Below are 24,011 nucleotides of genomic sequence, written 5' to 3' on the forward strand. Positions count from 1 at the left end.
GTAATCCCCACTTGCTAAGTCCAAAGTAGCGTTCCAAACGCATACATGTGCGGCATTCTTAAACAGACGGAAAAGGGAATTACGCGCCCTTTTAATTGCCAAAGGGGGGACGCAGTACATTCGTTCATTTTTTCCGCTGTTCGAATGTGCACCCCGTTGTGAAGGGGAAAAAAAGAAAAAGGATTGAGAGTGTGACTTTCCCTCATTTTGGGGATTCCCTCGCCGCCAACCACTAGAACGGCAGAAGTTTCAACCAGCACAGGCACCCCTTGGTCATTTTAAGTGGAACATAATGAGATGACGCGCGACGCAGCTGGATGTGCGTGTGATTGTTTAACCCCAGTAGGGAATTTGAAAATTGCTATTATTTTTTTTAAAGTCTATTTCGTGAAATACTTTTTTTTTTTTTTTTTTGTGTATCCTTCACACATTCGCCACGTACCGTGCATCCACTCGCGTGCACGCTTTTAAGAAAATGTTCGGATCGGTGAGCTGGGCCGCACGCTCGATGTGGTGACGGTGATGTTAAAAAGGTAGGCCGATTGAAAAAAAAAACGATGCTAGTTCTTTGTTCATACCATTCACATGGCCAAAAAAAAAAAAAAAAAAAAAATTACACTACATTATACGATGTTGCCTTATGCAACGCTACACAGCACATGGTAGCACCACGTCATACGCATGGGGCCCCTTCGAATCAAATGTTCGAGGGGTACATGAGTATCCTGACTCTGTCTCCAAAGGCCTTGGGTGGGATGTTGGTTCTGAATCTGGCGCGAATCACTCCGCTGTTTCCGTGCGTTCTGCAAACCTTTCCCCATATGCACTGCAGGAGAGGTGGAACGGGGGTGGGAAGAGGGGATGAGAAAAATCGCAGCAAAGAAAAGTGGTTAGAGTGGGGAGGCAACGGTAAGGTGCAAAATGGCATGATCACGAATAAAGCGGCATAAGGGTAGACGCAAACGGGCGCTCCTCGCTACCAGTTTGCCGCTCGCATACCTTAATCTTCACTCCGTCGTGGTGCTTATTTGTTCTGTACACGTAGGCAATCTTTTTGCCCACATAGAATTGGGCATGCTTTTTCGTATGCACATTCCTTATCGAAATGAGGGTAAAGTTGGGGTCTTGGTTTCTTTGGGATCTGCAAATAAAGGGAAAGCGGAGTGATCGTTGTGGTGCCCATTCGTCAATAGGCGTAACAAAGTGGCGGGAAAAAAAGGGCATGCCGAGTGTGCGCATTTCCTTTTTCGCATCGCTCAACAGCAGCGGTGTTCATCGATCAAACGACTGTTTTGTTTTGCCGCATGTGCTGATGCGCCGCTCTCTCTTTGGTGGGGTCCACCACATCTTCGTTTTATTAACGTGGACGCTTTTCGTGCAAAGCGTTACATGTTATATGTTATATGTTGTATGTTATTTTATTTTATTTTATTTTATTTTTTTTTCCCTCCTGCGAACGTTCAGTTGTTCCGATACGTATGCACAGTCAGCATCACTTAATGAGGCAACCCACAGGGTTAACCCCATTACGTTGTGTTCATTTTCTGCGGCTCCCTCATGCGCACTGCTTTGCTTTTGCTCAGGCGGATGGGCTAACGAACAATGCGTTGGTGCTCGCCGCCCAGTTGCCGGCTCCCCCCTGTGTGTGCCTACCTCTTGTATCCCAAGATAACTCCCTTCTCATATAATCGAACTGCCTTGAGTTTTTTCACCGTTTTTTTTTTCTTCCCCAAAACTTTCTTTACAACTTTTTTGATGACCTTCTTGGCGGGTTTTTTCCCTTTGGCGTTGCCAATTTGTTTCTTGCTTTTCGTTTTATCCATTTTGCGCGGGGTACGGTTTGATGGATCGGTCAGCACGTTGCGCGTTCGCAAAAGCAGATTGGGGTATATTATTTTGTAACCTGGCCGGAATGCAAAAAATGACTAGCAGGAATGTAAGTTAAAATGCGGGTAAATGTACATATGCATATATCTTCAAATGAGTGAAAAAAAATTTATTTATTTTTAAAAAAAATAAAAATTGCGGATTTGTGCGAACGTAAAAAATATTTGTAATGGTTTGAAAAAAAAAAAAAAAGAGTCCCTTTTTTAAGGCAATTTTCAAATTAGTAGTGGAGCGTCAAGCGCGCAGCAATGTAATATACATATATAATATACATACGTATGTAGATACGAGCGTGGCGGGTTACGCAGAAAATGCTTCTTGACCTTTTTTCCGCAGGGCTAGCATCTTCCTGGCGCGCCGAGTTCTCGCTTCACTCGAGGGGAGGGTGTTGTGAAGTTGTTGCAGCGAGCAAATTGGTATCACCCCCAAGGAGGTATAATATATATGTAATAATATGTATGCACTGTGGAGGGCATTTTTTTTTTTTTTTTCTTCAGGATGGCACGCTTTGCTGAACGGGCCATTTTCCCCTCGTTGGCAGTTGCGCGCAGCGGGGAGAGCATCTCATGGGCAAAAAATATGCTGCACGATTAGGCCATACAAATAAGGCGTAGCAGTGTGCCTTCGCAAATGTACCTCCGCGAAATACAAAAAAGGCATTTCCCTGCGCAGATAAATAAGCAGTGCACTGCCTGGGCGGGCCTTCCTCCCGCCGCTAAGCGGGCATATATATATGTATATTATGTATATATATGTATATAGTAATACCCCCCTTAATCTCTCTCCTTCCTTCGAAAGGGGCCTACTTGGAACGGCGCGCTTGTAAAACTCCCCGCCAGCGGGATGTTCCGTTGAAGCTGTGCTCAGTTGCAACGCGAAAAAATACGCGCTTCCTTTTCGCCGGTAAAGCGGCATGCACTTCAGCTAATAAGAAGTTAAATTTTCAAAATAAGGTGAAACGCAAATGGGTGGGATTACAAAATTTTTATGTAGAAAAAATGCCAAGTGTTTTTTAAAAAAATCAAGAGGGGGAAAAGAAATGCTGCCTTGGTATAAAAAATACGCCACGGTAATGATAAATATGTTGCAGCCAGTGGGGGGAGAGGCCCCCCCTCCAAAAAAAAAAAAAAAAAAAAATATAGCAATAAACACGCGGGATGGGTAGGCAAATAATGTGGATGTACCAACTCATTTAACAAACGATATGGGAGGGAAGAAGTGGTCGGTCTCTCACATTTGTTCATAAAAAAAAATTGTTAACAATTTGTGGGGAGGAAAAGTTCAATACGGGTGAGCATATACCGCCAAATTGGTAGTGACCCATTTGATAATTCCCTGCCGAAGGTTTGGGGGTGCCTCCCTCCCCCCCCCTTAGTACTTTTGGCAGCGCATCATAACAAAGTTGGAAGCGTCGGAAAACTCGGAGAACTTTGCCTCATAGAGGTCCTGACTTAAGTTGAGGAAGGGGCTGGTAAAGTAGTCACTCGGGGGGGTGAACAACTCTATGTGGTAATTTCCATTTTTTAATTGATCGAAAAATTCTTGTGATCCATCCCTGTTCTTTCTACACACATAAAGAAAAATGCCATTCGTTTTTAAAGTTAAGTTAATCAAATGGATAAGTGATGGCACGATTTTCTTGTCGTATATTAAATCACTCCCAATGATGTAATCATATGTGGCAACTTGCTCATTTTCACGTGGGTAGGTATTTTCATTGGTCCAATCGATATTGCATATTTTTATTTTACTCCTCCAATCTGAATCTAGGTGGCCAAACAGTTCTTCGTTCAATTGGACATTATGCGAAATGTTGCTTAGCGTGAATGGGTTAACATCGGTGATGACTACTTGGTTTGGGCCTTGATTAGCTCCGTTGAGAAAAATATTCGCATAGGTGAAGAGCGAAATGCTGGCTAGTGCACTCCCTGCGCCGAGTTCTAACACCTCTTTGTTGCTAAAGAGGGTGCTATTCTGGAGGCACATGTCGGAGATCCATTTGCTTATCACGAGGCAACACTCCCAAATGTTAATCCCGGTGATGTCATTATGCGAATGGATTTCCTCTCCTGATGTTTTGCCATCCTCAAATGAGTTGCCAAAATAGTTTAGCCCAATTTCTCTTATCCGTATGATGACCTCTTCTTCGCCTTCCGCTTTTTTTACTTTTGCCTTTTCGTTGATGAGCAGCTGGTGGGTGCTCTCCTGAATTATTTTTGCTTCCTCCAGGTTGGTCGTGAACGCTGTGTCGTTGTGGCCACTGGGTGCGCCCTCCCCGCGGTCCTCCACAAAGCTGCCCACGCCGCGCACGCTGCTCATGCCGCTAATACCGCTTACACCGCTCACCGCGCGACCGTCCTGCTCGTCCAGCACACTCGATATGGGGTGGCTCAGAACGAGGTGCAAAATATTCTCGTCCTGCGCGTTGAAGGCCTCCGACAGAATGCTCTTGTCGAATTCGTTTTTCCTCAGCAGATCAATTTTGTTGGCCTCCTTGTACAGGCGAATTTGCTTCCCCCACGTTTCTCCCTGTCCGTTTAAAGCGGCAACACCGGCTCCCTGCCTACTGTCTCCATTGGCCAAGCTTCCATCACCATCGTCAGAGAAAATGCTCCCGAAAAAATTCATCGAGTTGATTTTATTTTTGACATGGGCACTTAGCTGGTATTCGTCCTTCACCAGGGAGGTTTGCAAAAAGTCTTTCCTCATATGTTCGTACAGCTCGTTTTTTTTTCTTTCCACTGTGTTGTACTCTTTGCTACATAAGAGGTAGTCGAAGAGCAGCACTTCCTTTACAGCTTCGGAGTGCTTATTCTGGATGGCCCACATGAGGGGGCTATTTCCACTAGCATTCAGTTGGTTATGCCCAATTGCACATTCGTACAGAAGAAAGCGAATCATCTCCACATTATTATTTGCGCATGCAAAATGTAGGAGTGTATTTTTATTTTCGTCCTTCACATCGTTAATAGAGTTTATGTTTCCCTGTTGAAGGATCTTTTTAACTTCCTCAATTTCGTTTGTCCTTACGTAATAAATCAGGTCTTCCATCTCATCCTCCACGCTGCTGCTGAGGTTACTCTCTGGGGGGGCATTTTGATAACTCTCTTCTGTCACCATGTCCATTTTGTGTAGTGAATTTATGGGGGAGGGGGGGGTGAACGGCGGTGAATGCCGTTTGAAATGTACCCTCAAAGGGTTTCACTTCGTCGCGACGGTGGTGCGGGCGCATACGCAGCGTGAGTTCGACCGCCCCAAATTGGTGTCAGTCCGCGCTGCGCTTTGTAGAGAGGACGGGGCGGGCCCAAGCAAAGTGTTCTGCTCTCGCCAATGTTGAAGACCCCAATTTGACAAAAACGTACAGAAAGGGGAAAATACGTAAATGAGAAAATAAGGAAATAAGAAAATAAAGAAATACGACTGTATTGACTTATTAACGTATGCTAACGTGAAAAAAAAGATTCACGAGAGGTTCCACACGAACATGCTCAACGTCGCGCCGCTCCCCTCTGACAACCGCGCGCAAGCGCAAAATGATATGCGCAGCGTAGTGTTGTTTTCCCCTACGTACTGATGCGTAAACTGATTGGCATATTTTCCCTCAACCTGTTTTTTTTAAAAGGTATAGTTTCGCAAAAGGGGGGAACGAAAAAAAGGAAACTTAATTCGATCTATTTTGTAGAATAACGCCGCTTTGCCATTGCTAGCTTTTTTTTTTTTTTTTTAAACATAAATATTTTATGAAAAGGTCAGCACTTTTTTTTTCGGGGTGAATTTTTTTTTTTTTTCCCGTCGGGGGGGAAAAGCGGAAAAAAAGGCTCACATGTGAAGAGAACAATTTTTCATTTTGCTGTCACTCCCAACTTGTGCCATAGCATAAGTGACGCAAAAAATTAGCGGTGAGGAGATAAGCCTTGTATGCACATTAAGCGAAATGATAACTGCTAAAAGTGCGCGTAAGTGATGTCATTTCACATACGGTACACTTGCCAGAGCGATAGTCGAAGAGATAGCCAAAGAGATAGCCTCACCCTTACCAAAAAGTAAAATAAAAAAAAATAAAAATAAATAAAGTGAAAGGAATGTATACCCCCAATAGTGGGAATAAACAAACTGGAAAAAGGAGAAAGATTCAAGTGCACAAACTGGGGAAAGCAAAATAAAGGCGGCCGAGCATACCCAACACGGCACAGTTGTGTGAGCGGAACTCGCTGAACGCGCCGCTTTCGAGATTGTTGCAGAGGGCTCAGAAAGGACGATCAAGCGGGTGCCCAGCGGAGGGACAACCAAATGGCTAGGCAACTGAATGACCAAACGAACTGATGCGTACGCAAAGGTTAAGAAGCGCATATTACACACCTATACGTAAGAAGCCATTTTTGAACCTCCAAACTGGGTCTCCCCTGGTGAGCCGCCCCCACCAAAATGGAGTTAAACAAGTTGTGCTCCTTCCTTTTAAGGGGAAACATAAGCCACTGTGAAAACGCGCCAACAGGTGAAAATGCGCCAAAAGGTGAGAACGCGCAAACAGGTGAAAATGCGCCAAAAAGTGAGAACCCACCAAAAAGTGAACACTCGCAGGCCCTCTTCCAAGACGCCAGTGGAGGGAAGAACAACGACTCCATTCTTGACGTGATAAAAAAAATACCCATAAACCCATTCATCGATAGCAATGAAGATTTAAATAAGTATAAATACGGAGTGGAGAAAAAAAAAATTCAAAGATACACCGGTGTTCAAGTGTACGAAGAGGAAGATAAAGATCACAAAAAAAACCAACCAGTAGATTACCCATTTCCTGTTAGCAAAAGTGTTGTTTTCGAAAAGAACAAAGTAAACAAATCGGAGGATCGCATAAACATAAATTATAGTAACATAGCCAGTGACTTATACCCAGAGGAAGGATTTAAGACGCCAAACAGAAAAAAGCACTTCTCCTCAGACTGGGAAATGCTCCTAGCACATAATCATGGGCTGTACAATTTTAAAAACACAGACCATAATACCATTGTTAACAAAGACATGTATGCTTTAAACACCGAAAATGACATACGGAATAAACTAAATTTGTACGTGGAAAGAATAAATGTTGATAACCCTAATGACGCTTGCAAGTATTTGGCCATAGAGGAGTATAAATGCTTGTTAACTCATTCCTTTCATATGAACCCCGATGTCAGCAACCAAAAGTGTGTTAAGTGGTTTAATGAATACATGCAGTGCAAGTGGGACGAGCACAAGCTAAATTATGGCTACAACTACATTGAAAATAGGAGAAATAAAAAGTCCAAGGCGTATATTGCGGCCCCCGATTATCAGTACTCCTAAAGGGGGCATTACGCAGGGGCAGCAAAAGTAACCATTTTTTTTTTCTTTCCACACACGGTGCTAGTTTCTTAATGTGCAAGCCGTTTCTTTCGTCTAAAATAGCACCGAATGAGCGTCCCATGTTGACCCGTCTTTTCTCCATGCTGAACGAACAAAACCCCGCTGAGCAGCGCTGCTTGCACATTCTCATATGTGCTCGCCCAGGTGGATACACATAAAGAAGCATGCCCCCTCGCATTTTGATCGTCACAAGGAATGATAACTTGTGCAGATTAGTCAACAGGAACACGCGTTGCAATCCGGATGGTTTCCACGGAATAGTAGCTAATGTGGAGGGGGGGAATAAGGGTAAGGAACAACACCAGCGTGATGTACAAAATTGTGTGCCCATTGCACGGGTAGCCATTTTGCGACAGTGTTATTTTTTTTTTTTTTTTTTTTTTTTGTTCATATTTTCTGAACAGCTAGCTAAAATGAAATAAAAATGTCACTTCATTTCGTCAAAATGTAAAAAAAAAAAAAAAACACACACATGTGTATATTTATGTGTGTACACCCTTATTGGTCTTATTTTTCCATTGGCGGGCGAGCAAATTCCCTCCCCGCGCGTGAGCCATTTGCGTGTATATACATGTAAGTGTACATTGTTGCCTGCACAATTTTGCAACTGCGGTGTGAGCAGAACTGTGTTCGTATTTGTGCGCGTAAATTACACTGCTGAGGAGAGGGGGGAAAGCCGAGAGCGCAATTTTTCTGATATCTGCATGTGACCTGGTGAAATTTGCTTTTCCCAAAGGGGGATCTTTCGTTTGGTTCACCTGTCTCTGCGCATGTGACATGTGTACGTATGACATGGTGGTAAGGGGTGCGAACTTGCTACAAAGTGGTGTGACACCACTCAGGGGATGCGCTTCTCCTTTTCTTTTGATCAGCGCAGGACGCAACAAAATGGGAGCCGTGTGCGAGGGCCTCAAAAATGGCATTGAAAGTCCCAACATGGCCCCACCGCGCGTTGCACATAAACGACATGATTGTTGCCAGTCGGCCACTGCCTCAATTTGTCCGCCCTAATTTCGCAGCATGTTTCAAATTCGTTGGCAGTGTGTTAGCAGTGTGCTGGCAGCGTGTTACAATTTTTAGTGTTTTTTTCGCTTTTTGTTCGCATTTTTTTCCCAATATTTTTCCAACCTTTTCCCCGCATGTGCCAATTTTGCAGACCCACGCGCGCTTATCAGGTGACTGATTGGTGATATTTTCACGGCCATCACCTGGCAATTTGCTCGAGCGAGTAAAATGTTTCGCAAGATCAATTCGTTTTTAAGTGAACCATTTTAAATGCTGACTTTATTTTGTATGCATGTAGTGCCCATTTTTTGCTTGTCCAACTTTTTTTTTTTTTTCTTCCTCCCTGCGTCTTTCGACATGCACAAACATGTACGTAACACTGACTGGGGGTGTATACGTATTTTTTTCTGAACATAGATTTTTGACCGATACGTAAAGGAATTTTTTTTTTTTCAAATTACTCCATGGTTGTGAGAAGCGGCGCGTCCGGGTAATGTCTTCTCCATTTGTCTTCTTGCGCACGTGGAGATTACATTGCTATGTCCATTGCAATGCATATTATTACTATGTATATGTAACTGTGCATAGGTTCCACCCCTTTGTTTGGTTCTTTAATCACGCTAGCAAACAGTTGTGTAATTATTAGAGCGAATTCGTTATTTGGTGCAACATATTAGCTCGTCGCCGAAGCTGCGCCATTCGCCTTTTTTTTGTGTGTAATTATTTCTTTACTCCTCTATGCAGTGGGACGAGCGGGATTCGTTGCTGTTTCGAAGCGAGTACATCCATTTGAACTGCCTGTGTTGGTTCCTCCTGGTGTTTCCGTTGAGGAAGTGCCCTCTAAGTAACCACAAGATTTTTCACGCGCTTCGATATGTGCTCATATCTGTGAAGTTAAAATTTTCAGGAAGTTCAGTTTGCGCGTGGAGTGTTCTATCTTTCAATTTGACCCTGTCTCTTTGTGGAAGCATTTGTGAGCACTTATTTGGTGAAGCGGCGAAAGGAGACATTCTCTCCACTTGGAACAACGTATGCACATGTGTGTGTACACGTTAGCGCCCAATTCAGGTAGACGTCGAAAGGGATAAAATTCATGGTGACATCGCATCTGCGCAGATACGAAGGAGAGGCGGCCGCGCTGATAACCACCAGTTTGCGTCTTTCCCCTTGTTCTCTCCATTTGCGTAGCACCGCATAGTGAGGGTCGATCCTACTCCAAACATCGCGCAGGAGTACACTCCAACATAGAAGCTAGTGAATCAAAAATGTATCTGGAAAAGGAGGACAACTACATCATAGATAAGAACAGAATCGACAGTGTGAACAAATATATTTACACGAAATTCCCCACATTTGACCTGCACAAGAAGGTAAAAAATTACAACAATAGGATATCCGAATTGATGATAGAAAATGAAAAGTTAAAAAAGTATAAAAGCAATTTGGAGAAAAGAATCATAAGAGGTAACGAAAATTTTGAAGTCAATTTTATGAAGTATGAGCTAGCCATTTCGAATGCCTTACGTATTGGCTATTCATGCATATTCCTATGCAACACATTAAATAAGATTATAGACAGGTATAAGATAGCCGTCTTGAGGGAGCTACTCAGAAGAAGGGATCAATTCAAAAACAATCTCATCAAATCGTACATGAATAAGAATTCGTATGATAAGCTATTCATAAACAGCATGGTTATGAAGATAGAGGGGGTGTATGAACGGAACAGGCATTTTGTCACTACCGTTTTGGTTATCCTAGTGAAGAATAAATTGAGAGATATTTTCAAATTGTTCGTCTGCAACGTTTTGGGGATTCCCACTGGGGGGGTCTATACCTTCCGCGGTTTGTCCTCTGGAAGGGAAAACTCCAATAGGGTGACGTCCTCCAGAAGGGGGGATGGCCGCTATATGGAGCTAACCACGGATGAAAGAATCAAGTACACATCTGGGTTTATAAAATTAATGGACGTTTTAAAAAGTAGAGTTTACGGAACAGTTAGGGTTTGCTTCATCAGTTTGAAGAGGCATAATGATGAGTACGATTTGTACGCACGTGGTGTGTGGAGGTCCTTCCCACTTAGCAAAAGGGAGAGGACCCAGTTTGCCACGAACGAGGGTGAGGCGAAAAAAGGGGAAGTCCAAAATTGCGTAAGAGACAAGGGTAACAGTCGGAATGGTGAATTATTCAGGGGTTATGCCTTCTTGGTGGGGCAAAAATTAATCGCCAGAGGGGACACCCGTGATGATGATGATCGGTCTAACATAGAATGTGATCGCTCAAGCAGTAGCAGCTACTTACCCCACCCCAGTGACGTGTACAATTATCTGTACTACCAGGAACTTCTAAAAATTAAGGACAAGTTATCAGCCAGACTGATGGATGATGAAAATGGCGATCTGGTAAACTACAAATTTATGGAGAGAAATGGAGAGGTATACTGCTTGAGGGGAAATGGGAAGGACGGGGGTTCATCGGTTGGGGATGCAACCAACCGGAGCAGCGTTATAGGGAATATGCCTACACAAAGTTGGTTACCCCAGAGTGGTGGCCGCCCACGTACGAGGGAAAACGAAATGGCTAGCCGGCTCGATGACCAAGTGGGCAGGGTACCAACCGATCCCAACGTTGGTTTTCGCGAAAGGGAAGGCGGCGATGTCCACAGGGGGAGAGTTGTAAGTTTTGCCTTATCAGATCGAGGGGGTAATCCAACTGTGGGTAGCAGTTTTTATGAGCAGAAAAAGAGAGTCGGGTTTAACCTAAGGGGGAGGGCAAATTACGCGGGTTCAGAGGGTTTGCGCGGGTATGCGGCAGATGGGAGGTTCGCGGCAAATGGGGGGTACGCCGCAAATGGGGATTACGCAGCAGATGGGGATTACACAGGCGCTGCTGCACGCAGCGAGCCGTACGACGTGTACGAAGTGGAGAACTGCACAGGCGAGGGAAACGCCAAAACGCTGGTCCCGCTCAGCGACATGGAGAACAATTTCAGGGGCATAATGTCGCAGGTGAGCGAGGATAATGAGAATGCCCCGGAGGGTGAGGCGGGTGAGGAGGAGGATGTGGATGATGTGGATGATGTGGATGATGCGGGTGAAGCGGGTGAAGCGAGTGAGGAGTATACGGCGCGCGAGCTGTGCGAGACGTACTCGGGCAGTCGCAATTTGTGTGAGCAAAGCATTGCCAACATAACGGATGGGCTGAGCAGAATTCAGGAAGAGAATTTTCTTTGCCTTGTAGGTGAAGGCCCACCGGATGTGCTCGAAGTGAACGCCAGGGGTCAGTACTACTTCGGGGAGGACGGGGGGTATGGCGTGGGCGACGAGGAGGGATGGACGTGGGGCGCGCCGCGCAAAGTGTTGTGCGCCATTAGGAAGTGAAGCAGGTGGGTGAAGCGCATTTAGCGGTGGTGGCGATGATGGCGGTGTGACAACGCGGAGGGAGGCCACATCTTTCGACGTTCATATAATTTTTTTCCTTCCCCTTTTTTTTTTCATTTTTTACTGATTGGTTTTTGAGCGCCTCACAAGTGGAGGCTCAGAACTGTGGTGGGCTTCTTCCGATTGGGTAGCACGACGGGTTATCGTGGAGCTATCTCCGGACCGCAACAGCGGGGGGTATTTCGCACACCTCTGGTTAGTAGGCCGATGTATGTACATTGGTAGGACGCACACGTGCGAGGGGTGCCCCGTCTGTCGGTATTTATGCCTATAGGATACCCCCCGTTTAATGTATTACTCCGCTTTGCCATTTTTTCACTTTGCCGTTTTTTTTATTACACATGTGGGTGCCTCTGAGAGCGCTCTTTTCCCCCCAACTTGTTCCAGTGGTGACACCCCCGTGGCAAATGCGCTCTGATTTGGCTCATGCAGTTTGCGGTGCGCAATTTTGCGTTTCACCCGAAGGGAGTTAACTTCATTGCCGTCGTGGGTCTAGCGGCGCAGGAGTGAAAATCTACCTTTAGTGGGAAAAGAACTATACATTTTTTTAAATTCGCCGCCGGGGTGTGTGCGTTAAGAGGGGTTAGGAACATCCCTCAATTGGGAGGAACTTTAGCGGAAGGAAGAAATGACAAAATTAAGTAAAAAAAATAGCGTAAAAAAAAAAAAAAAAAAGGGACTTTCTGTAGATGTACTACAGGAGAAGCTGCCAAAACGTGTGATCCATTTGGTGACGTAGTATAGGGGGCGGCCTGTTTGTCCCTTTTTTTTTTTTTTTTTTTCTGAGGATTATACCCTTGGAGTGGGCGAAGAAAGGGAGAATCCGTGGTGGGAAGCAGCAGCATATCCGCTGGGCAGCCTCGTTTTGAAGCCTCGTTTGTAACCCCCCTTTGCATCCCCTCTTTGTAGTTCCACTTTGCAGTTGTGGCAGCGGCATGCTTTCACCGCTTACACGAAGCATTTGCGCGCTCTTGTACGCAGTGAGCCTCTGCAGGTGCTTCTTCCCCATCGGCGCAGGGGAACCCAGAGGGACCCACAGACGGGGCGGACACCCAAGTGAAGCAGAAAAGCAAATGCGAAGTGTTCTGAGGAAGGGAAGCATCACACATCTGTGTAACAAAATAAGATGTGTAAATCGTGTGCCATGGAATGAAGGTAAAAGGCGAATAAGTAGTGCCACGTTGAGCAGTGGGAAGAGGAGTCCATCGAGTAGCCGCCTCTTCAGCTCATTCGAAACAAGAACGTTTGGAAGTCAAGCAGAACAGGTAATCGACGGGATAGCATTCACCATATATGATAATACGAGTATATACAAGGAGGAGACCAGTAGCACCCCCATAGTGTTAATCCACGGGTGTTATGGGAGCAAAAATAACTTTCGTGTCTTTAGCAAAAGCTTAAAAAGCAATAAAATTGTAACCATAGATTTACGGAATCATGGCAACTCAAAACATACAGATAGCATGAAATATGAAGAAATGGAAAGTGATATAAAAAAGGTTTTGAATGAGCTTCACATTAGGAACTGCTGCATAGTTGGTTTCAGTTTAGGGGGGAAGGTGTCCATGTACTGTGCGCTAAAAAACGAGTCTCTTTTTTCGCACCTAGTGGTGATGGACATCCTTCCTTTTGATTACAATGAGAGGAAGTGCCATGTGAAGCTCCCCTACAACATCAGCTACATGACGAAGATTCTCTTTAACATCAAGACGAATCTGCGGCCGAGGAGCAAGGCCCAGTTTCTGGCTCACCTCCGAGCGCAGACCCCGGGCATATCCAGCTCCTTCGAGCAGTTCATCTGCACGTCGCTCAGGGAGGAGGCCGTGAAAGCGGTGAAAGCGGGGGAAGCGGCGGGGAATGCAGTTGGAGCGGACTTCACCGGTGGTGCGGACGCAATTGGCTGCTCGGCAGGCGGGCCCTCCGAGCTGCAAAACCTCGTGTGGAAAATTAACGTGGACACCATCTACAGAGAACTCCCCCACATTCTCGGCTTCCCGCTAAACCACCAGGAGCGCAAGTACCATAACCCCTGCAGCTTCATCATCGGCCAGAAGTCAGATTTAGTCTACACCATACCACAGTACCAGTCCATTATAAAAAATTACTTTCCCTCCAGCCAGAATTTTATTTTGCCTGAGGCGACTCATACGGTTTATATTGACAATGCGAAGGAGTGCGCTGATATTGTTAATGAGACGTTGCGCTTGTGATTTTTGTCTCCGCTTTGCTATGTTGGTTGGCCCCTCGTGCGGTAATTACGCGTGGTAGTTCTTCCATCATCGGGGGGACCGCCCGTTCGGCGAGCGTCCACATCGATGTCGTGCTTTGAGCAGGGCTCCGTAGGCATCGCTCCATTAATATTATTATTGTGATATTTATTATTATTATTATGATAGTTAATATTATTATCATTATAATTTTATTTTATTTATTATTTTTTTTTTTTTTCCCAAGTTTGTAAACATGCCGCGTTGCACTGTGCAGAGGTGAACACACATACGTATGTATTCTCCTCGGATGAACCGCCTTATATCCGTTGTTCCTGACGCTCCCCTTTTGCGCCTCTTCTCCGTTTCCCCGATGGGTGGCCACAACGGGACGTTAAAATCTGCGCAACTTAGTCTTTACGAGGCTCCTTTGATTGCAAGTTTTAAGTTTTTACCTTAAAAAAATGGTAACACTGATGTGGTGAGGTGGTAGGTGGTAACATGGTGTCGTGTCAACATGGTGACGTGGCATCACTGTGATGTGGCGAAATGACTGCCGGGTGGCAGGAACAAGGGGGGCCGCTCTGCCGCCCCCACGACAACACAGAACAACAAGAAGGGCACGGGGCCGCGGAGGCGTGCCCGAGAACAACATGAGCGCGGGAGCAGGTGATTAGGCGAGTAGCTATGCAAAAGAGTATCGGTGCACAGACGCATCATTATGCAGGTGTGTAAAAATGTAATTGCATACGCCCACACGAAACAACGCAATTGGGTGGATTGCGGCGAACAAGGGAACTCTCGCGTACGCAAAAAAGGAGCAACTGGGTGAAAAAAAAAATATATAAATGTATATGTGTGTGTATGTGGGCGCGCCTTTGCATGCCGGAATGGCTCCTCTTTGCCGGGTTGAGTGCGGACGAGGGGAGAGCCAGAGCAGAGCGAGCCATTCTCTTGTTCAGAAAAAAAAGAAAGCACTTGCATGTTGAGTGAAATGAAGGAGAACCGTTCGGCGTGGGCCCGCGGGGACTTCCAACCCGGGGATGGTACAACCCCCGCGTGGTGCTTTTCCCCCTCCAAGAGTATTCCCTTTTTTTTTTCACTAGGTCGATTGCGCAAGGTAGCCTACATAGCAGTGTTCATACTTCCATACGCCACACGCCACATGTACCAACTATGCAGGGCAAAATGAATGAATAACCGCTTCCTCCCCCTGAGGTAATCGCACCATGGCTAGCTAGACGTTTAGACGTTCCCAATAGGCACGTTATTATTCTCACTGACAATCGAGCTGTTAAAGGTGAGGTTGTTATGAACACTGTTGCTGCCCTCGGCGTCCTTATTCTTGCGGCAGTTCTTCCCAAATATGGTTTGGCCTTTAACTTTGGAGAGTCTAACTTTGATAGCCCAAAATTTAGACTTATAAAAACCATGCGTTTTTGCAGAGAATGACTTATAGTAGCGCTTTCCATTGTCATACCAGGAGGCAATCCAGCTCCTCTTATCCCAGTAGACCCCCGCGACGTCACATTTTAGATCGTCTGGGTTTTCTAAATTGGGCCCTTCTTTATCGGATAACTCCAAGAGGTACTCAAATTCGCTTTCATTTTTTATAATTTTGGTATTGGTTCTATTGACCGTTCCGTATTTTTTTATGCTTTTTTTTTCTACACTTTTGCCGCTATTGGTTGTGTTTTTTTTGCCTCCTTTTTTTCTCTTGGTGGGGTTTTCTGTCGCCCCGTTTGCGTTCTTGAATGGGTCGTTAAATGGGTCGTTAAGTGGGTCGTTAAATGGGTCATTAAATGGGTCGCTGAATGGATCGTTATATCCGTCCTTTTCATTCTTCACGTACTGCATCAATCCCCTTGCGTTTGTATTTTTGGCCATGGACAGGGCGTCTCCATTTCTGGGGTGGGTGTCTACACTGTGGTTGCTTAGAACTGTGGGGATGCCGCTACTGAAGGGGGCTGCTCCTCGGTGGCCACAATTATTGCTGTGGTTTACCCCGTCTGTACCATCTCCGTGTGTGCCATACTGGGGAGGCGCGTTATACAGTTCGGCCTTGAATCTGTCATTCACTCGCGGGTCTGCTCTTCCATACGCGTGCAGCAATTCGAGGGCGTCTTTCGAAAGTGCACCACTGGGTAAAGCTGCAATGTCGGTTTTCAAGCCGTTTTTTTCTCTCTCATAGAGGAGGGCACTACCATCCTGCAGGGCATTGTTACTATTCCCATGGTTATACATTTCCCTATGGAGAGCATACTCATGTGGTGTTTTCCTGCCAGCCTTTGCATGTTCATTCTTCGTTTGGATCCTCTTCAAATGGTCATCACAAGCTGATGAGTAGACGCTGGCCAGATCTTTAACATACTGGGCGTTGCTATTCACGCCATTTACGCTGTTCATTCCGTACATGCGCCCAACTTCTTTGCAATTATTTTTTACATGTGCGGAAAGACCATTTTCGAAGTTTTCTTGCGCAAAGGGGTCGTGCTTTTTCACCGCCCCTTCGTTGTGGCTGCCCACGTGGGTGACTGCATACCTGTAGTTGCTATTAGCGCTGCTGTCACTGCTGTTCAGGTCGTTATAGAGGCTCGGAGGGACGGTCGCCGCGATGCCAGTGGAGACACCCGCAGTGATCCCAGTGGGGACCCCCCCGGCCACTTTATCCATTTGCCTGCTGTGCGAAAAGATTTTTAAACTGCTGCTGTTCTGAAATGCACTCTTCAAATCGTACACACTCGGGTTGCCGTTGCTCTCCCATATGTGCATAGAGTGAGGGTAATCAGAATTTAACTTGCAACAAAGGTCATCCAATTTTACACACACCGTGTAGATCGTGTCGAACCACTGGCTGTATTTATCGTCTGTGAAATCTACGTTGCTGGACATCTCTGCTTCTTTCCCGTTGACGTGCATAGGGTGGCTGTTCATCCCGTTGTTGTAGGCGGCCCTTATCTCGCAGTGGTTCCCCAGGCTGTCGTTCTGTGCGCAGTTGATTAGACTTTGGTGGTCTTGGAAGCCCATCAAGCTTTGCAGGTTCATTTCCTCTTTGAAGTTGCGGTCGTTCATCTGGCTCTGCGGGCTGTGCAGGGCTCGCTGCTGCTGCGTTTGCTGTTGCGTTTGCTGCTGCTGTGGGTGGTGGTGGTACAGGTCGTCGCGCGTGCTCTCTTCGTTCGAGTCGTCCACATGGTGTAAGGCGGCTCTTCCGTCTGCGTGGTGCATTCCGCTTCTTCCGTCTGAGTGGTGCATTCCGCTTCTGCCGTCTGAGTGATGCACCCCATTTCTGCCATCCGCGTGGTGCATGCCGTCCACGTCGTCCATGCCGCTCACCAAGTCAACCCTATTCATGCCGCTAACTCCGCCGAGCAACTCCCCCGCGGCCTCGTGCTCACTCAGCTTGTGGAGGATGAGGTCCTTGCCCACCCCGCCGACATTCTCGCTGTGCATGCAGCTGATGGTGGTGTCCAGACTTATGTTTTTCACCAAGCGATCATTATTCACGTGGCCAACGCTCGGCTTATGGATGCTGCTGATGGATGTCTCTTGGGTCATTTTCTTAAAAAGCATTTCCTTGTTCCTTTCCAAGGGCATGTTGCTATCATCCATCACATCGTTAACGATCGTGTCTTGGCTGATTTTCCTCATCACCATTTCGCTGTTTTTATATTCCAAGTGGTCGTTCTCGTTTTCCTGAATGGTGGTGTCTTCACTTACCTTTTTTTTAATTATTTGTTTTGGGATGCTATCCATTGGAAGTTCCCTGTGCACTGGATTGCCGCCCCTCATTTGCTCGCTCAGGTAACTCTCCAGCTGCTCTCCGTTGATGAAGTTGGCCGCGCTTACGCAGCTTCCACCGCTTCCACCGCTTCCACCGCTTCCACCGCTTCCGCCACTTCCACCACTTCCACCGCTCCCACTACGTCGACTAGTTCCGCCGTTTGCACTGTTTGGGCTATTCCCACTGTGGTGGGGACCGGCCACACCCGCCGCTTTGAGACTCGTCACGTGATTCCCGCGAGGCAGGTCACCACCGATGATTCCATTTGTGCCATAGGACAGGTGTCCCTTCAGCTCCTCTCCTTGGGGCTCCAAACCTAATGTGCGCATATCCACGTGGTCGTTTATGGTAGCACCGTTTTTTAGATTCTCCAGAGGGGAATCCTTCTGCAAGTTGTTCCCCCCTACATGTTCAACACTGCTACGGTGGTTTGGCGAAAAGCTGTTCGTCCCTTGGTCCATGGCGAACTGTTGGTGGTCAGACGGGTACCTCTCTGCGTGCTGCGGCGGGAGTTGCGATGGGAGCTGCGATGGGAGCTGCGATGAGAGCTGAGACGGGAACTGCTTCGAGTTTTGCTTCAGGAGTTGCTTCGAGTTCTGCCTCTGCAACTGCTTCGAGTTTTGCCTCTGAATCTGCTTAGGGTTCGGACTTTGGCTCGGATTTTTCGGGGGCACCTCGTCGAAGCTCATGCCGCTCCTAACTGGGGGCGAACCGACGGCGGCGCTTGGCGCGTGCGCGGTTAGCGCGGTTTGCGTGGATTGCGCGGCTTGCACCCTTGGTGTGCCTTTTTGGCCTTTAACGCTTTTCTCACTGGACGCGATTTTTTCGCTCTTCTGGTTTTTTCCCCAGTTGGGGTTCTTTTCGTTTTTCAAGGTTTCCGCAGTTATTTCGCCCTTTGCAGCTATTTCGCCCTTTGCAGCTATTTCGCCCTTTGCAGCTATTTCGCCTTTTGCAGTTATTTCGCCTTTTGCAGTTATTTCGCCTCCTATGGCTATTTCCCCTTCTATGGCTAGCTCACCCTCTACACCTACTTGCCGCTGCGCGCTATTTTCTTTTTCGAGATTGTTTGCAATTGTGTGGCCGCTTAAATTTTTTCCACTTGCACTTCCACCCACGTTCGTTTCATCTTCTCCATCTTTTCCGTTTGTTTCCCCCCGGGGCAATTCCATTTCCGCGTCACGCACGTAAAAGGGTGTGCATGGCAATTTTGTCGGGGGTGCATCCGCCTGGGCGACCTCATTCGATGGCGCGATTTCACTTCCTGCATGCACTTCCGGAGGAATAGGATCCATTTGGGGGTTCACCAGGGTAGGCACTGTGTCAGGGTTTTCTAGTCTTTCTAGGTCCTGCATTTTCTCGCATGCATTTTCTGGTGCGTTAAAAGTAGTACCCGCGTTTGGCGGGGTGTTTGCATGCACCGCTCCGTTTGGAGGAGCAATGCTGCGCGGGTGCGCAACGCCGCATGGGTTCTCGACACCGCACGGCTGTGCAATACCACTTGGCTGTGCAATGCCGCATGGCTGTAAGGCCTCGTTTGGCGTTTCCCTTCCTGCAGTGGCTTCCTCACGGGGTATGTCCTCCACTCCCTGCGCAGCTACCAATTCGCTAGTTAGCGTGGACGCACATGCGTTTACATTTGGTGTGTAGAGCTCTTCCACATCGGCCTGCGCCGCATCAACCCCTAGTGCACCGCGCGGAGCTATGCTCATTTTGCTTCCCCCCAATTCTACAGCATCGTCGTTTCCACCCCCCTGGGGGTCACACGTTAGGGTATTATTATCGGGGCTAGAAAAATTAATTTTTTTTTTGGCGTTACTTAAATGGGAATCATCTCCCACCTCCGTAATGTCTCTTTTTTTTTGGCCTTCATTTTGAGTTCTTTCATGAAGCACCCCTGTTTGACCATCCATTTCGATTTGGTTCGCAGCTCTTTCGCTGCTCCCCATGCTGTCATCACTACTACTGGCGTCAGTGCCTAGGCCGGCAGAATTGATTGCCCCATCAGGGGTGGCGCTAACTCTTGGCCCATTCCCCTTCTCCAGCCCTTCGTCATCATTTTTACATTTTTCATTTTGCTTCTCCTCTATGTTGAAGTTTTCCTTTTTTTTGTTTTCCTCCTCTGGTGATACACTTGTCAGTTTGTTTGCGAACCCATCATTGGAGTTTTCTTTACAAAGGGATCTCACTTCCTCGCCTTCTCCGTGTGTTTCCTTGGAGTCACTGCTGCATGTATTTACCTGAACATGTTCATACTGCTTACCTGAACTGATTAACTCGTTTGGTTCCTCCTGAAGGGGCGGTAAATTTGTTTTATCACCCTCGCAGTAATCACCATGTGGGCTCTCCCCTAGGAACGTTTCGCCTTCGACAGGTACATTCCACGCACAGTCCACCTCTACTGCTGCTTCCCTTTCCCGTTGTCCTAAAATTGTATAATCATTCACATCGCTCGAGTGGCTTCTTTCTGAAGGGTCATTTTGGCTCAGTTCCAGTTGAGTAGTTCCCTTCTTTATTTTGCTGTGCTCTTCTTGGAGGCTCCATTTGGCATGTTCGTCCGCATGTTCGTCCGCTTTTTCCTCTTCGATCGAGGGGTGGCTGCTCGTTTGGCCCCCCAGTTCTTCCTTTTGCCCGTCGTGAAAATTACTTCTGTTCAGTTCGGCGGTTTGCTGGCCTTCCTCTGGGGGTGCCGCCTCGCCAGGGCGGTCAATCATAAGTCCATTTTGGCAGTCACTTGGTTGGTCATTTGGTGGACCATTTGGTGGACCATTTGATGGACCATTTGATGGACCCTTTGATGGACCATTTGATAAACCATTTGATAAACCATTTGCTTGGTCACCCCCTCGCTCAACACTTTGGGGGGGGTCTTCCATCCCGCTAAACGCCGCGCTCGCCAAAGTGTTGACGAACGAGTCGCGCCCCTCCAGGCGAATGTCACTGTTTGGGTTTGCTTGTTCACAGAGGAGTCTCTCCTTTCCCAGGCTAACATTCGAGTGGGTGGATTCTCTCGCAGATCCCTGTTGACTGGCTTGCATAAATAAACTAGGCGCTTCCCCCAGATTAGTATCCTCACTGTAACCTCCAGACGTCTGCAGCCCTTCCATTCTGCATTCATATGAAGGGTCTCCAATTGGTACATCCCTGTCAGCGTCCTTCATATCTCCTTGGCCTCTCTCCCCTTCTATGCCATTGGTCCAATTAGATGAGTCACTCATTTTAGTTAACGCCGGTGTGTATGCTCAGTGGGTCCTCTTTGGTAGTTTCACACATGAGACTTAATCGGAGGAGACTCGCAAACGTTAAGGGACTGATGGGCGTAATTTTGCTTTATACCTCGTGCGTTATTTCGTTGTCTCTGTTGGTTCTCCTGTTCGAGGGGTTCTTCCACGGGGTCTGCCTGTATCAGCGTGCTTCTCCGTGCTTCTCCTTCTGTGTGGTTGCCGTCTCCGCGCCGGTGCCGACGTGACTATAGGTTGGTGCTTCCCTTACTCCTTTCCTACCGTGTGTATTTTTTCTTTAGTGTTCTTTCCCAACGTGCCAATCTTACTCTCCCTCTACGAAGAAACAACGTTCGCTTCCCCCAAGGGGTGTGCACAAATGGGGACCTACAATGACCGCTTCTGTGGAGGCAGTACACTTGCCAATTCACATGTGGGAGTTATCGAACCGATGGTAAGATTATAAACTGTGCGACTTGTAAAACGAACGGGAAAAAAAAAAAAAAAAAAAAAAAAAAAAAAAAAAAGAAAGAAAGATGGCTCGACAAATGCAGGTGCATCGAATGAGGTTTCCCCCGGTAAAGCAAACCTAGTTCGACACACACTTGCATGTGAATATGTCTGTTGCGCTCGGCCCTCTCGCGACGATCTTTTATCGTCTCCCCTTATGAAGCCTTTTGAGAGAATTTGCTGCAAGGCGTGAATGCTACGGTACACACATGCGCGTAGGGGTCTCGTGGGGAACGAGGACTCGTGCGTATGCACATCCGCACGTAGGAAAAGATACGGCGTGGTGAGAGTGGAAGGGCGCTCTTACAAAAAAAGTTTACACCTCAAGGTGTGCATGCGTAGCTGCCGTCGTAGCTGCCGTCGTAGCTGCCGTCGTAGCTGCCGTCGTAGTTGTAGGCGCAGGCGTACGTGTGTAGGCTCGGGCGTGTGCACATAAACATACACATTCGCGCACACATACAAGCACAAGGAAAAATAGTTAATTAAAAAAATTGTCTCACAACTTGTTTCCCTTCAAGAAGAGGTGTGAAACTACAACAAACTAATTCGTTTTTTTTTTTTTTTTTTCAAACGAGCAAACTTAATTTTTTACAGCTAATTTAATTAAACCCGACATGTAAAAAAAAAAAAAAAAAAGGGGAAAAAAAAAAAAAAAAAGGAAAAAAAAAAAATATGCAACAAGCTCGACTAATCTATATTTTCACACGTCATACTCTTCGTGCGCGTAAAAATAAGAGTTGTTTTTTCTTTTTTGTTTATTTTTAAAATTTAGCAGATCATGCAAATGAGAAAAAAAAAAAAAAAAAAAAAAAAGAGGGGGGAGACAGAGAGGAAGAGAAGGAAAAGATCTATTTTAATTAAATTTAAATTTGACTGTGTTTTTAAATCGCAGCAGTCATGTGGGGAGTTGCGCGGATGTATACGCGTGTGTGTGTGTATGTATGCGTATAGGCCTACATGTACACGTGCGCGGGATGGTTGAAAAGTTTACAAATGGGGAATGGCGAAACGCGTCGACGGGGGTAACAGAGAAGAGGGGCGTAAAACAAGGGCGTAAAACAAGGGCATAATACACAGGTGTAATACACGGGCGTAATACACAGCGTAGAAAAAGGACAAACGACAGGGCACAGAACAAGGGTATAGAACAAAGGGCAGCAGCGAGCATGTAGCAACGAACAACTAGCGTGGAGCGCGTGATAAACTGGTGAATTAACAAACCCGTTGCTGCGTGCAAGGGGGGATGCCGCTCCGCATGGTCCTCGAGGGGAAAATGCGAGCTGCGAGTTACATGGAACCACGCAAAAGGGGGACACGCAGGGTGGATTTACACAAATGCGTGCGCGAACATGGTGTGTGCAGGTGTAAAAGCATATGCACACGAATGGAAACGCGAAAAGGAGCACAGGGGTACGTACACACTTGTAATAAAAGGGTATATAAATATACGGCACGCTTCACTAACCGCAAATGAGTTGGCAAAATGGAAGAAATGAAATCATCGCCTTTCAGTTGCGTAAATGTTGCATGCTGCCAATATTTTTTTTTTACAACATATTAATAAAATGTTGTAAAGTGTGGTAAAATGGGGTAAAATGGGGTAAAATGCGATAAAATGTGGTAAAAAAAAAAAATAAAATAAATAGATTTAACAAATCAGCGAGTTGTGAAAAAATCTTAAAGAAATGGATAATACGAATAATTCCACCCGCACAGGAAAAGTCAATTCATTAATTATACAAATTTGGGGGGGGATTCAAACGTGGGAATATGTTCAGAGGGGGTTTTCCTTTTTTTCTATTTGCTTATATTTATTTAGTTGTATTTATAAATATACACTTACGTTTACTTGTTTTTTTAGCCGTTTTTTTAGCTGTTTTTTTCTGTTTTTTCTGTTTTTTTCTGTTTTTTTCTGTTTTTTTTTTTTTTTTTTTTTCCAACTTGGCGTTCTATGATTCCACGGCAAAAAATGCAGTTATGGGGGAAAAAAAAAAAAAAAAAACGGGCTGCATGGGCGGGTGGGGGTATAAAACGCAGTAGATGTTTTCTTTGGAGGGGAAAAAGGCAGAAAAAGGCAGAAGGAGGAGCAGGAGAGGTGGAAAAATAAGGGGAAAATGGGGGTGTCACCGCCGCTCCACACCACCCCGCCGTCCCGAGTTGCAATTGCCGCATGCGCCGCGGGAACCGGGAGCGCCAATTTGCGAAGCGAAAACTTGCGAAGCGAAAACTTGCGAAGAGAAAACTTGCTAAACGAGAATTTACGAAGCGTGAATTGTAAATTCCGGGCTACTCTTTTTAGGTTACCTTTTCCTGGTTACACTTTTCAGGGCGCGAATTACACTTGAAGATTTTTTTCCCTTTTGACAGATGGGAGGGGCACGACGTGGAAATCGCAATAGGGGGGTTTCAAAAATGCCAATGTTCGCCACAAGGGAGGGGGCGGCGGTTTAGGAGGTTGGGGCCGCCGTGAGAGCGTCGTGTAACTCTGCCTGCGACCTGTTTGCCCGCCCATTTTACACATAAGTCGAGCGCAGCCAGCAAAGGAAAAATGAGAAAATGGAAAAAAAAAAAAATT

The 24,011-nt window shown here is 46.4% G+C and overlaps 6 protein-coding genes across 6 annotated transcripts; 3 read left to right on the forward strand and 3 right to left on the reverse strand.

Annotated features, from left to right (window-relative positions):
* Positions 1-514: 514 nt before the first annotated feature.
* On the reverse strand, positions 515-2,064 carry PVX_092735 (60S ribosomal protein L33-B, putative). Its single transcript, XM_001615489.1, has 3 exons — positions 1,654-2,064; positions 1,000-1,141; positions 515-826 (listed from the first exon to the last, which is right to left on the reverse strand). Exons 1-3 carry the CDS (start codon positions 1,821-1,823, stop codon positions 698-700), a joined length of 441 nt encoding a protein of 146 aa, XP_001615539.1. The 5' UTR covers positions 1,824-2,064; the 3' UTR covers positions 515-697.
* Positions 2,065-3,185: 1,121 nt separating this feature from the next.
* On the reverse strand, positions 3,186-5,013 carry PVX_092740 (hypothetical protein, conserved; the record flags this gene model as incomplete). The annotated part of the gene is made up of 1 exon (XM_001615490.1): positions 3,186-5,013. The coding sequence occupies one exon, from the start codon at positions 5,011-5,013 to the stop codon at positions 3,259-3,261; it is 1,755 nt and encodes a 584-aa protein (XP_001615540.1). The 3' UTR covers positions 3,186-3,258.
* Positions 5,014-5,730: 717 nt separating this feature from the next.
* Positions 5,731-7,660, forward strand: PVX_092745 (hypothetical protein, conserved). Its single transcript, XM_001615491.1, has one exon. The coding sequence runs from the start codon at positions 6,313-6,315 to the stop codon at positions 7,213-7,215; it is 903 nt and encodes a 300-aa protein (XP_001615541.1). The 5' UTR covers positions 5,731-6,312; the 3' UTR covers positions 7,216-7,660.
* A 1,885-nt stretch (positions 7,661-9,545) lies between these two features.
* PVX_092750 (hypothetical protein) lies at positions 9,546-11,663 on the forward strand (the record flags this gene model as incomplete). Its single annotated transcript, XM_001615492.1, has 1 exon — positions 9,546-11,663. One exon carries the CDS (start codon positions 9,546-9,548, stop codon positions 11,658-11,660), a length of 2,115 nt encoding a protein of 704 aa, XP_001615542.1. The 3' UTR covers positions 11,661-11,663.
* A 1,130-nt stretch (positions 11,664-12,793) lies between these two features.
* PVX_092755 (hypothetical protein, conserved) lies at positions 12,794-13,930 on the forward strand (the record flags this gene model as incomplete). The annotated part of the gene is made up of 1 exon (XM_001615493.1): positions 12,794-13,930. The coding sequence occupies one exon, from the start codon at positions 12,794-12,796 to the stop codon at positions 13,928-13,930; it is 1,137 nt and encodes a 378-aa protein (XP_001615543.1).
* Positions 13,931-14,168: 238 nt separating this feature from the next.
* On the reverse strand, positions 14,169-20,923 carry PVX_092760 (hypothetical protein, conserved; the record flags this gene model as incomplete). Its single annotated transcript, XM_001615494.1, has 1 exon — positions 14,169-20,923. The coding sequence occupies one exon, from the start codon at positions 20,921-20,923 to the stop codon at positions 15,173-15,175; it is 5,751 nt and encodes a 1,916-aa protein (XP_001615544.1). The 3' UTR covers positions 14,169-15,172.
* Positions 20,924-24,011: the final 3,088 nt, after the last annotated feature.

This window comes from Plasmodium vivax, chromosome 9 (assembly GCF_000002415.2).
Source record: "Plasmodium vivax chromosome 9, whole genome shotgun sequence".
Lineage (NCBI taxonomy): Eukaryota > Apicomplexa > Aconoidasida > Haemosporida > Plasmodiidae > Plasmodium > Plasmodium vivax.

What these genes read in the sequence shown, in the direction of transcription:
- PVX_092745 (XM_001615491.1), top strand. Translation starts at nt 6,313, where the DNA reads ATGGAGTTAAACAAGTTGTGCTCCTTCCTTTTAAGGGGAAACATAAGC.
- PVX_092735 (XM_001615489.1), bottom strand. Translation starts at nt 1,823, where the DNA reads ATGGATAAAACGAAAAGCAAGAAACAAATTGGCAACGCCAAAGGGAAA. An exon ending in GTTATCTTGGGATACAAGAG is followed by an intron (nt 1,142 to 1,653) that starts GTAGGCACACAC and finishes CTTTATTTGCAG; the next exon opens with ATCCCAAAGAAACCAAGACC. An exon ending in ACGACGGAGTGAAGATTAAG is followed by an intron (nt 827 to 999) that starts GTATGCGAGCGG and finishes CCTCTCCTGCAG; the next exon opens with TGCATATGGGGAAAGGTTTG.